Below are 13,476 nucleotides of genomic sequence, written 5' to 3'. Positions count from 1 at the left end.
GAAAGTTCTTCTGTCTTGCCAGAACCACATTTAAAACAGGCAGGAAAGTTCTCACATTGCCTTTTGATTCAGACAGAACAAATGTTTCCCCATGCTTTGCATACTTGTGGTTCTTTTCCACAGTTTATTCTGCTGGCCTTCATCACTGGGATGGGGAAGGAATCATGCTGAAAACGAACACCTCCTCCTCCTCCTCCCCCTCCCCCGTCCCCGCTGAAATTCAGGCATTTCTTAATGGTGCCCATACATTTTCAAGTTGATCTTCGTAACTTTAAAGGCAGTTCACTTTTTTCATTACTGAAAGGGGCAATAAAATTATGCACCCAGTACCACTTTTAACGTTTGCCAGGACCAATTGTGAAATGCGTAGAATAGACATACTGCACTCTGGTGTGTACAGGTCCCACCCTGGGGGAGGGAGCAGGACCTAATGATATTCTGAATCTATCACAGGTTTATCCCAGCCTTTCTTCAGGGGCCTTGGGGGGCACATGTTCTCCTTGCTTCCACAGGGCTGGGGGGGGGGCAGAGACTGGCCCAAGATCACCCGGTTTGCTTCGCGGCTGAACGGGACTTGAACCGAAATCTCCCTTGGTCCAGTCTGACAAACCAACCACTATGCTTCTCTGCAGGGAACCCTCCAATCATATGATACTAGGCTGCCAGACAGAAATTCCTCACTTGCTAAAACCAGCAGTATTAGAACAGTGCCTCCCCAGAAACACCATCTCTATTCTTCTCCCACTCATTTAAAAGCACGTAATTCCTTCCCTCTTTTGTCTATAAATGGGGAATTCTTGAACACATTGTGAAACATGGTCCTTGGGTCCTTTTACAAGAAGTGCTAAACTACAGTCTCCTCTTACACACATGGGTAAAAGTCAGGGCCCTCGTTCCACACCCACCTCTTCGTCAAGCCACCCAGCATGGAAATGGCAGCATTTTCATATCAGCTTTGGTAGACAAGGGTTCAAGGTCTGGCCAATTATTAACAGGTTCTAAAAATAATCTGCTGCAGCTGGCCTTTTGCTAATTTCACTTAATGCCCTGCACTGTACAGTTCTGTAAACAATTATCAGCTCGCCCGGAAGAACGGAGGTCATAATCGACGTCAGCCGCATGGGCACGCCACAAAAGAGGGCTTAGAAAAAACACACGGTGGGACAACCCCTGGGGTTGCTTCACTCCAACTAGACCCACTGCACAGAAAGAAGGCCAAACTAAATGCAACATGGAGATGCCTGTCATTTCCCCCTACTGCTTATTGTTTTAATGTAACCTTGAAACGTTGCTATTAGAAGCACTCTGGAGAAGGACTGCTTAACCCTTCCTCTTCTGCCATGGTCTAATAAACATTGATGCCCTCTCTTCCCCACTCCATGCTTCCCCATACTTTTTCTCTAGAGTAGGAAGAAGCAAAAGAGGAGAATTTTAAGCCAATGAACAACAGGAAAGTTTAAAGCAATCTCTCCTTGCTGCTGCTCTTCCATTACAGTTTACAGCATTCCAAGGCTTCTTTTCACTACACAAAATGCCAGGGAAAGGAGATACACAAATCTGTGTCATGGGCGGTCTGGCCCACAGATGCCAGTTTTCCTAGAGAATGAAAGCCGGCATGATAGACTTGCTCATGGTGCGAATGCCCAGTTACTTCCATCCCACTGTCGCCTCTGATGACTCAGGTGCTTCACCCAAAATCTGTATGAAATGAGTCCAACACACACACACACACACACACACACACACACACAATGCCTCTATCATACTGTATTTTAAAAAATTTCTCCAGCTTACCTTCTTTAAATGATCATTTTTTTCACAAAACTTGAGAAAGGAGGTAACAAAGAAAAAAGACGCCAGCATCACCGTTCTTAACACTTTGCTTACCATGTCTACAATGTCCGCCATGGTAAGGATGAAAATGGCAGACATGGCCCACGTGTTCCTGGCCCAACGGGTCCGGTCAATCCAAGTGGAAAAAGCCACAAGCTTTTTGGGGAAAACCTGAAAGGAGAGGAAGTTATTCAAGCCACAAGGGCTATTTCACTAGTCATCCATGTCTCAACACTGAGCAAATCAAAGGGGACCAGCAAGACGTGGTGCCTGGGCTGTCTGTCTGCCTCATCTATGAAAGGAGAGTGCACGAAGAGGGACTGGTCGTAGCTGGCCTCTCAACAGAAGTCTACCACCAGGCTCTTACACTGGGGATGACTTTCCACAGCACGAGTGAAACTGGAAATTTTGTGATGTGGGCTTATTTATATGATTACCTATGCCATCTTAAGTACAGTTACACTCATCTAAGTCCATTGAAGTCAAGGGGATTAGAAGAGTAACTCTGCATAAGAAGATACTGTTAGTTCTTGATAGTGTGGGAAGGAAAGATGGGTAGAAAGAGACTGACTAAAGTTCACATCATAGACCAGCTGGGGTGCGTTATGATAACACCAGCACATTCAATGCCAAACTTGTAACAGCGGTGGAAGCACAAGTGGAGAGGAAAATCCCATTTTCCCAGTGATGTAAATATTACAGGATGAATGATGGGGAAACATGTCTTCATCACAACTGAAGAACAGGTACCTTAAGAACAGATACCTGGGTTCATCACTACAAATGAATGATTGTACATTTATTTGGGCAGAGCTATTGTAGGGAAAGACCCTTACCCTGGGGAAAATGGCAGCCAGTGAGCAAAGGGTCAAAATGAGCAGAAGGACCTCGCCGACAACAAACGTCACATAATTTGCCACCAGCCTGCAAGGAAGGGGGAACAGAAAGAAGAGAGAAAAGGGGACAGATGGGTAAAACGTAAGCACTCTCACTTCAATTTTGAGGCAGTCAAATGGTTTGCTTGCACAGATTTTTTAGCATGTTACCTTTTAGAAGATGACTCTGCCACCCATGGCTGAAAGAGGCCTACCAACAAAGATCTACCCAATGCTCACCGTGGGTCAATGAAGATTTCCACCAGAGCAGTAAAGAAGAGGACGACACATGAACAGCTGAAGGCTGCCCCGCTCTGCTTCTCCTTCTCCACAGAGTACCTTGTCTCCATCTCAGGTTCAATGAAACGCATGGACAGACGGTATGTGGATTTGCCCTTTAGCCTGCCATAAACAGAGAACCAGCCCATCCATTAGCTGGACTTACATGACTGCCTAATGCACCAGGGTGGGAGAGGGCACCGAGAGGCTCGGGTCCTGGGTGGGGCCAGATGGGCCATGGTGAGGGGCAGCCCCAGGCAGCGCTCCCAGCTCCATCACCACCACCCAGGTGTACTGCATGCTCAGCAGTGGCACTGTGGCCCAAGCAGTGCTCACTTGGCTTGCCTTCTCTTATCCCCAGCGAGCCCTATCCTGAACAGAGGGAGGGAGGGAGGAACAGCAGGCAGCCATCTACTTTACGCCACCTGGTTAGCAGCAGTAGTGCATTGCCTTCCCAGTTCCACATGCACCTGCAGAGTGGTGGGGGAGGCACCTAGGCCACAGCAGAGGGCATCACAGCCATGGGCCACTTAGGGCACCAAAACCCCTTAGGTCAGCCCTGCAGAAACACGGGCCACCCCACCTACCCCAGGAGATATTTAGGTTTCTAAAACTTCCATATTCAGAGAGACCTCAGCTCCTATCTCATCAAGCCACTTTTCTTCATTCTTAAAATTGCTTCTTATTTTTGGCCATGTGGACAAGGCACAAGGGTGGAGCTTGAAATGACAATGTGTGTTTGCTTAAAGGCCACCTTTTTAAAAAAAATCCAGATGTGTTTGTGTGTTTTTTAATCACCAGTAAAGCTGTGGCTGAAATGAAGGTTGGGATCTGCTGAAGGCTGGATTTATTCAACAATTCTGTGTAAGCACAGGAAAAAAACCCTCTGCTTTCTAGGGTTCTAGGTTGTCTTTTCCCATATTGTCAGCAGCTGGTTTGTCCCATGTACCTTAAATATGGCTGGCTTGATCACTGTGAATAAATGGAAAAGGCCTTGGACAAAAGCATGTTAACGTTTCCCAACCGTGGATGATCCTGCAAATGAGCTATTCACCTACAGAAGTGGAGTCTGGGGACCAAAGTACAACCCTCCACTCCCCACACAGCATGGTCCCTGGAACTTCTCATCATTCTGAAGTGAGAAGTCCATGTGCAAAACGGCAAACCAAGGTGGAGGAGGAAAGGAGGTAGCCAATGGCAGCAGGTGCCTGAAGTGATTGTTTGAGCTGGGCAGGAGAGGGAAACTATGTGGTTAAAAAAGCAGATAGACCAGTGAAGGAAGAGACGGATCATACCCAGGAGCAGGAAAGCTGCTGCCAGAGAAAATATCTATCAATCACACATTTTTATCTTGCCTTTCCTCCATGGAGCTCAGGGTAGCATACAATGTTTTCCCTTCCCCACTGGATTCTCACAACTCCCCTCTGAGATCGGTTAGGCTGAGAGCAAGACTGGCCCACGGTCAAGTGTCATGACTGAATGGGGATTTGAATTCTCATCTCCACAGTAAGCACTACACCACACTCGTTCCCCTACACCACACCACACACAGTGGGCTCCAAGAGACTTACGCCTGCACCGTCTCCCTCTCCAACAAGGCTTCGTTGAGCAATTTGTTCAGCTCCTGTTCGTTCTGTGAAGCGTCCACTACCCTCTCTGACAGGTCACGCAACCGCAGGCGCCTCCGAGGGTTAGGAAAGGAAGGGTTGACCACCTGGACGGAAAAGGAGAGAAATGAAAAACTCCACGGAGGTGGGGGCAAGAGGAGATGGATAGTGGCCCGCTGCTCTGACCTACACTAGTACGGGAAGAATTTTTTTTATTAAGCAACCCAACTTGAAGGAAACAAAATACCCGCAGTCTTTCTACGTGGTAAATTCACCCCTCTGGCTAGAATATGTTCTACACATAGAGACCATTTTCTGCTTCAGCTCAGATGGACGCTTGAGGGGTGAGTGGCAGGAGCAGCCACTGCAGGGGGAGGTCTATGGCTCAAGGGCAGAGCATCAGTTTTGTATGGGAAACATCCCCCAGCATCTCCAGTTAAAAGATCTCAGCTCACAAAGACCCTTTTTTGCCAACAAGCCTGGAATCTGCTACCAGCCACAGCAGACAATACTGACCTAGATGAACCAATGGGCCACAGGAGGACATTTCATGTATGTCCACACGAAGAAATGGGGTAAGAATTAACAGTTTCTCTTTAAACTGACAATGAGGACTGTACAGTCACTGGGTGGACTTTAACAAGCTACAGATACGATCGATTACAATGAACGACTAGCAAAGTGGGTTAGTATACTGCATGGAACTGGGAGTAAACAGGGTGGGGAATGCTGTACATAGTAAATGAACTAGAGGCCCCTTGGCCGTCTTCGGGACCCTTATTAGATCATTTCAGCCCTCTTTTCAGGGAAGAGGTGGACAGGATTCTGCAGGTGGTACGGCCTACCACGTGCCCCTTGGACCCGTGCCCGTCATGGCTGGTGAAAGCCAGTGTTGACGGGCTTCGGAATTCCTTGGAGGCGATTATAAACCTGTCCTTGAGCTCTGGGGTTTTTCCCAAGGCGCTGAAGGAAGCTGTGGTACGGCCTCTTCTGAAGAAATCATCATTAGATCCTGCTGACCTGCTCAATTACCGACCAGTTTCCAACCTTCCGTTTTTGGGGAAGGTGATTGAGCGGGCGGCAGAGAAGCAACTGCAGAATTTCCTGAAGGAGACCTCAGCCCTAGACCCCCTCCAGTCTGGTTTCCGCCCGGGACATGGGGTCGAGACATTGTTGGTCGCCCTCACAGACAATCTCCGCAGACATCTGGATCAGGGCGGATCAGCACTGCTGATTTTGCTGGATCTGTCAGCAGCGTTTGATACGGTCGATCATGAGCTTTTGACCCACCGCCTTGCCGATGTGGGGATTCAGGGGACAGCACTGCAGTGGCTGGTCTCCTTTCTCCACGATCGGGGACAGAGGGTGGCGCTCGGGGAGAGGGTGTCATCTCGTAGGCCACTGGTTTGTGGTGTGCCACAGGGAGCGATACTCTCTCCATTATTATTTAATATCTATATGCGCCCCCTCGCCCAGCTGGTGCGGAGTTTCGGGCTTGGGTGTCACCAATACGCGGATGACACCCAGCTTTATCTGTTGTTGGACGGGCAGCCTGGATCGGCCCCTGATGCCCTGGAGCGTGCTTTTGAGGCTGTGGCTGGTTGGTTGAGACAAAGTCGGCTGAAATTGAATCCCACGAAGCCGGAGGTCCTGTATGTGGGTCGTGGGGAGATGGCTTTGGGACCCCAGCTTCCTACACTTGATGGGGCAGCACTTACACTGGCCCCGAGGGTTAGGAGCCTGGGGGTGATTCTGGATTCCTCCTTGAAGATGGAGGACCAGATCACTGCAGTTGCCAGGTCTTCCTTTTATTATCTTCGGCAGGCCAGGCAGCTTGCCCCTTATTTGTCTCCCCGTGACATGACTACAGTGGTCCAAGCAATGGTCACCTCTAGGTTGGATTACTGTAACGCGCTCTACGCTGGGCTTCCCATGGGCCTGATCCGGCGGTTACAGCTGGTACAGAATGCAGCAGCGCGGGTCATTGCTGGAGCACCGGTGTGGGAGCATATTACACCGGTGCTACGCCAGCTGCATTGGCTGCCAGTGGAGTACCGAATCAGGTTCAAGGTTTTGGTGTTAACCTACAAAGCCCTACGCGGACTGGGACCGACGTATCTGAGGGACTGTCTCTCACCATATGAGCCCCGGAGGACTCTCCGCTCTGGCAGAAAACATCTTTTAAGTGTCCCTGGCCCTAGGGAGGCCCGCCTGGCGTCGACCAGGGCCAGGGCCTTTTCAGTCCTGGCCCCGACCTGGTGGAATGCTCTGTCTTGCGAGACAAGGGCCCGGCAAGATTTGCTTGCATTTCGCCGGGCCTGTAAGACAGAGCTATTCCGCCAGGCATATGGCTAACGCCGGGCAGTGCCCGCCCCCCCCCGTGAAGGGGGGGGGGTTAAACCATCACCCCTATGCAAACACAGAGGCATGTATGAACCACTGGGCAGCATGAATTGTTATATTTAATGTTTTTAAATGTTTTTAAATGTATTATTTAATGTTTTTAAATGTTTTTAAACATGTTTGTATTTGTTATCCGCCCTGAGCCTGCGAAAGCAGGGAGGGCGGAATATAAATATAATAAATTAAATTAAATTAAATTAATATCTGTACAATCTATGTATAAATACACTGAGTGCTCCTGCCATTCCCCACTGCCACAGGATCCCTGATCAGGCTACCCATTGTACAGGGCACACTGTGTGCTCGCTGTCCCCATGTCAACACACAACTACCCATGAAGCTGCCTTCCAGCCAGTGGCCTGTTAAGCTCAGTCTTGTCTACTCTGCCTGACAATTATTTTTTAGGTCAGTCACATCACCTGCTGTCTGATCCTTTTTAAACTGGAGAAGCTGGGGATCAATGCTGGGAACTGATGCATGCAAAGTTGAACCACAGCCCCATTCCCAGTGCAGCCACTCATTCCTAGCCTTCACCCTCCAATTATACAAGATGTACTTGGTAGGAACTAAGCCTGATCCCTGCCCCCAGTGACCCCAGCCACTGGGAATCCAACCTCTTCCTATCTGCATAACCCCATCCTTTCATTTGCATTGCCTCATCCAAGGCTTTGTTTCAGGTTGATACTAAAGTACGACGGAATGTTTAGCACTGGCTTTTATACAGCTCATGATGATAGAGTCAGGACTTTGTTCTGCAAGCTAGTGATTGCACTGTGTTTGTTACCAGATGCAGAATTCAGTACAAAATACCAAGTTTCTAGCCCTCATGGCTAAGAATATATATTAAAGCATGTGATCAACATCCAGTGAACTCTCAGAAGATTGGGGGTGGGGGTGAGCAAGATTTTGAGAGATCATGGTTCTTTTATGCCCTTCATACCTCTTTGCACCTCCTAGTGGCTAGAAAAATTGTTGGGTTTTTGCAAGTGTCATGCCATCTGTTATGAGTTAAGCTGAGTTTGTTAGCTAATTATAGCAAGTTCAGCATAGAGCCAATTAGGTGTAGAGTAGACTCTTCCCTCCAGTAAAGGAGAGGTATTTTTCCCCAATGAGGTGAACCTAGAACTGACTATTGGCTGATCAATATATTGAGAGGCAATTAAGCTTTTCTGCACGTACACATGTCTTCAGTTACAGCTTTGTTATCGAGATGAAAGGATAGAGAGAGAAAATAGTGAGACAAAGAGAGAGAACAAGATGGAGTTTAGTTAGGTTGTTGTTTTTCTAACCATGTACCCTTTACCCTAATTTTGTAGTAAAATCTTTTTCTTAGAAGCTAAACACACGTGTCTATTTATTTATTTATTTATTATTATTTTCTATTTTTATTCCACCCTCCCCACACAGGCTGCCTTATTCTGCTGTGCTTTTATTTGCTCTGCTAAACTAATTTAACCCAACAAAAATCAAAATACATTATAAAAACCAAGCAAAGGTGTGCAAATTGGCTCAATTTCCTTGATGAACACAGATGTCAAATTTGGTGGCCTTGAAGCATGAGTCTGCCGTGTGTTTCCCCCCTCCTATAACCCATCCCTTCCCCTTCCAATCCCTCCCTCCCTCCCTACCCGGGTGTCCAGATCCTCTGCTTCATCTGGGGTTGTACAAGTGGTGTTAATGCTCCCGTTGCATTCTTTGGTGTTGATCAGCTGCGGCGAGTTCCCATGGGATGATGAGACAGACAGCTTCTGCAATACAAAATAGAAAAAGGGCAAAGGAAGTCAAGGCAGGTGCTGGCCCAGTCAAGGGAGCAGTGGCAAGAGCTGATTCCTTCTCAAACTGGGATGGGAACACAGACTGAGCTATGCAGAAAGGATAGCTCCCTATCAAAACTCTACAATCTCCCTCTCCTGCCTCTTCCTATGGACTGCTTGTAAATTGTTGTGGCTCCATTTTGATTCCACTGCAAGGGAGGTGTCTTGCTCAACCATGGAACTGATGTTTACTTATTGGACTTTGATTTTGTTTTCTTCCTCCTCCCACAATTCCTATGACATCCCATAGACTCCAAATTCAGTTTTCACCAAGGAGTGGTCCACTTCTAAGGTTATCTTGTTTGGGTTTTTTACTTTTAAAAAAACCAATGTTTTCTCAGAATGCATAGAGGACCTGGACGTTGCACTTTCCCAGAAGGTCAAAGTAAAAACATCCAATACAAAACAGAGGTGAAGGCCAATCTAGATCCTGTGTTCAATCAGGTTGCAGCAAAATCCCTACAAAATGAGTCAAGTTGTGTGACAGTGGAGAAGGGGGGTTAAAAGTACAGCCGTGGACCCTTCTTTCACCCATACGCATTCTCTTGAAATTTCTTCTCTGAGGCTGCTCTTCTCCCCAGGATGTCCAAGATCAACAAACACCCACTGGGATAAAAACAGCTGTACAGAAGTGGTTTTGTTTACTGAGGGAAAGAGCCCACTACAGAGAAACCACAAAGTCCCCTCCACACAGATATACTTACTATTTTCTACTCTTGAGTACTTATTAATCCACTTCAATTTTAAACACTCTTTACTGTTACTACAAAAATACTTTCCATAGTATTCCCTTTCCCTTGCCTCTGTTCATAACACAGAACTCACTATTCTGACTGGGGCCATCACTTTTATCTACATCTTCCTACAGGGTCTGGGCTGTGCCACTTCAGATAAAAGTCCAAGTAACTGGATGAACTTTACAGTGGTTACGTGGTTTGGCTGCGAATCAACCCTCCACTGGTTCTGTGCATCTGACGAAGAGAACTGTGATTCTTGAAAGCTTATGCTACAGTAAAGTTGGTTAGTCTTAAAGGTGCTACTGAACTCGTTTCTACTCCACTGGTTCGAATCCCACTACTGCCATGAGCTCAGTAGGTGGCCTTGGGTTAGCCACTCCTCTCAGCCCCAGCTCCTCAGCTGTGGGGATAATAACAACACTAACTTGTTCACCACTCTGGGTGAGGCACTAATCTATCTAGAAGAGTGGTATATAAGCACAGTTGTTGTTATTTTACAAAAATTTCTTGCGTATGGAAAACCAGGGCCGATTCCAGATGACTAACCTTAAGGCGCTTCATGCCGCCCTCTTCCGGATCGCGATGGAGAAAATGCGAAATATCGCGTTTCCTCACGCGAGTTTTGCGCGATGACGTGCAAAACTCGCGCGGGGAAACGCGATATTTCGCATTTTCCCTGTCGCGATCCGGAAGAGGGCGGCATGAAGCGCCTTAAGGTTAGTCATCTGGAATCGGCCCAGCAAGTCATCAAGAAAACTGCGTTAGAACATTCTCCCTGACATCTATATTGCTATGTGCAAGGAATTCTGATTTCTGTTACATGACCCCCTTATTTCACTCATCCTCATTATCAGTTCCTGACTTTGTTTTCCTGCCCCTCCCACCATCTGCTGTCTTTGTATTTATTTTTACCCTGCCTTTACATTCTATGCAAGATATTCAGGGATGCTCAAAGGAAAAAAAAGAATATAAAAATTATTTTTTAAAAATTTAAAATTACAAAACAATGACCAAGCCCCCATTTTCCAAAACCCTAGCTACAAAGTGAGCAAAATAAATTATATCAGCCAATACTATAAAATAGTCACCCACCAATGAACTGAGCCCCTCCCTCCCAACAGTTTCACCAGTAAAACTTATTTTTAAAGGAAAATAGCTGTGGAGCAGGGATCAGGTAAACCTCCCTTATGCATTTCAGAATCAAGAAGACCCTCTTGGGGCCACTCATCAATATCTCCAGTGGTGAGGGGGTACACACGGGGTGGGTGGGGACTTAGACTATCTAAGAGCCTAGATATGTCTATATGGGGCATAACAATATTGTCTTGTATATCTACTAAAAACTGCAAAGTCTGCAGGCAGCAACCATGACACTTCTAAGTTCTGTACAGTTGACATAACATTGGTCTGATCCAGCTGGGCTCTTTTTATGTTCTTACCAGGGCTTTTTTTCTGGGAAAAGAGGTGGTGGAACTCAGTGGGTTGCCCTCAGAGAAAATGGTCACATGGCTGGTGGCCCTGCCCCCTGATCTCCAAACAGAGGGGAGTTTAGATTGGCAATCTAAACTCCCCTCTGTCTGGAGATCAGGGGGTGGGGCCACCAGCCATGTGACCATTTTCAAGAGGTTCTGGAACTCCGTTCCCCTGCATTCCCCCTGAAAAAAAGCCCTGGTTCTTAGCATTCCGATCACTGACATTCAATGGAAATCGAATAGTGGTAGAATTGGGAACCAGGATGGCTTAAAAACTGCTTAAAACTGGCAAAATAGTAAAGAGTCCAGTAGCACCTTTAAAACTAACCAACTTTCCTGTAGCATACGCTTTCGAGAACCACAATTCTCTTCGTCAGATGCATCTGACAAAGAGAACTGTGGTTCTCAAAAGCTTATGCTACAGGAAAGTTGGTTAGTCTTAAAGGTGCTACTGGACTCTTTACTACTTTGCTACTACAGAATAACACGGCTAACTCCTCTGGATCTAAAACTGGCAATAATCCAACAATGGAAAACTATTGTAAATTTCTGATGATGACGTGCTAGCACATGCTAACATACTTGCATGCTCTCATGGAAGCAAAAGGAGTGTGCTGACAATACTCAGGCCACACACCATACCTTCAACTGTGGGATATGCTCAAAGAGAGTCAAAACAGGAGCCAGTGTCTGACATTTAAAAAGTGAACAATCAAAAAGAGAAAGAAAGCATCCTCTTTAGCTTTGAATGATTAGTCCTTGGGACAGGCTATTTTAATTCCCGGCTGAATGGAGAACGAGGATTTTTAATTGACTCCATTGATTCTTGCTGCCCAGGAAACAAAAATGCAAATATAGTGTGAAAAGACATACACACAGAGAGAGAGACAGAAGGTGCATTCACCCTGCTGATTTGCTCTCTCTTGGCTTCCTGGTGAAGTGTTTGTCTGCACAGCCAACTGTATTCAACTGCCCACTTTCCAGGTTTTCCTTTCACCTTTCCCAGGCCTGGTTTGGTAAATATTTCCATAAAGACTGCAGTCCAAGCATGCACGGACAAGAAGGTGAATATCTCTGAACCATCTTCCCATATCAACGCCTCAACCCAAGCTGTCTGCCACTCCAATGCCCCCAGCCACCACAGGATTTTTTAAAAAATGGTCATTGCTATAGTGCTATAGCAATGACAGATTTTTTTAAAAAAAATTATAAAGCTCTCTGGTGGTGCAGGGACAATGGCAGTCACTGGGGAAGATGATGAAAAGAAAATGTGTGGCAAACTGCCATGTGGATGCTCCATTGCCACGGTAATTGCATCTGCATCTTCAGTGGACATAACTGCAGTCTGAAGAAATCACCATGTGGATATCCCCATACACAAGCAAACTGGTCACAAAAATTCCATTCACTCTTTCAAGTATTAGAATAATTATTATCAAAATAAACCTGTGACATGTCAATTATCAGCCTCTGAGTGGGAGATATGTAATGACAGAGTTAATCTCCTTCCTTCACCCTTTGGAACGTATACCTTCCTGTTCTGGTTGTGGTATTGTCAGTTTTACCTTCGCAGGACCAGTGAAGGTACAAAGTTAGTTCCTTCTTAGGGTCAAACCACTCGAGACATACTACACTTAAATTACCCTTGAATTACACTCAAATACACTACGCTTGAATTATCCGTGTAATTCAAGTGTATTTTGTCTTGTGTGGTGAGACCCTTAGCTGCACAACCAGCCATGATCCAACTACACAACTAAGATAGAAGATCTCGCAATCAGACCTCGCAGGAGACTCTTAACTCAGAATGTATACTTAGCAAAAGTAAGAGATCTTTTAAAAAATCTACTGTTTAGCTTCTAATCAAAGCAGTTTGAAGCTCCTTGAGGTCAGCTCCCTCTTCCCACCTCTTCCTTTCTCCCAGTAAATCGCTAAGTTGTTTGCAAAGGAGCTAGGCTGTGTAAACTTGGCAATGTGAGGTTCTAAAGGCCTCTTCACATAATAGATTTGTAGGCATGCACCCAAGACATTTTTAAAGCTAAAAATAAAGAAGTGTGAATATGACACATGCAACAGAACTCCAGTGGCATCTTAAAGACTAACAAAACTTACTCCAGCTTAAGCTTTTGTGAGTCAGAGCTTGTTTCATCGGATGCACTGGAGCGTGCAAACACATCAGGGAACGGGGACTGGTTGCAGCTCCCTGCCGAGTGTATACTCAATGGCAAAACTGGGTTTACCTCTGTGTAATGTGTGAAATGGTGGGCAATGTTTCTGCTTTTAGTGTACATTTTTAGGAAGACAAATGTACCCATTGAAATGACTACTCTGGGATTTGTTGCAGATTTTTGCAGAGCATTCATGAGGAGACATCCAACCAATCTCCCTTCTTTGGATTTTGAGAAGTTGACAGGCATGGACTTTGTTGAAAGGGATTCTGGTTCATGTCATGCTGC

General features: G+C 46.2%; 1 protein-coding gene across 1 annotated transcript in view; it reads right to left on the bottom strand.

Moving 5' to 3' along the window:
* The window catches only part of ADCY3 (adenylate cyclase 3), a 110,129-nt gene that overhangs the window by 14,122 nt on the left and 82,531 nt on the right, over window positions 1-13,476 (bottom strand). The window contains exons 9-13 of the mRNA XM_054988420.1: window positions 8,626-8,745; window positions 4,559-4,701; window positions 2,949-3,110; window positions 2,670-2,757; window positions 1,888-2,004 (exon numbers count right to left, since the gene is read on the bottom strand). Coding sequence (XP_054844395.1) covers window positions 1,888-2,004; window positions 2,670-2,757; window positions 2,949-3,110; window positions 4,559-4,701; window positions 8,626-8,745 — 630 coding nt within the window. The remainder of the gene's footprint in view (window positions 1-1,887; window positions 2,005-2,669; window positions 2,758-2,948; window positions 3,111-4,558; window positions 4,702-8,625; window positions 8,746-13,476) is intronic.

This window comes from Eublepharis macularius, chromosome 1 (assembly GCF_028583425.1).
Source record: "Eublepharis macularius isolate TG4126 chromosome 1, MPM_Emac_v1.0, whole genome shotgun sequence".
Classification (NCBI taxonomy): Eukaryota; Metazoa; Chordata; class Lepidosauria; order Squamata; family Eublepharidae; genus Eublepharis; species Eublepharis macularius.
Note: the sequence above shows the minus strand (reverse complement) of the source record. Positions and strands in the feature narration are given on the sequence as shown.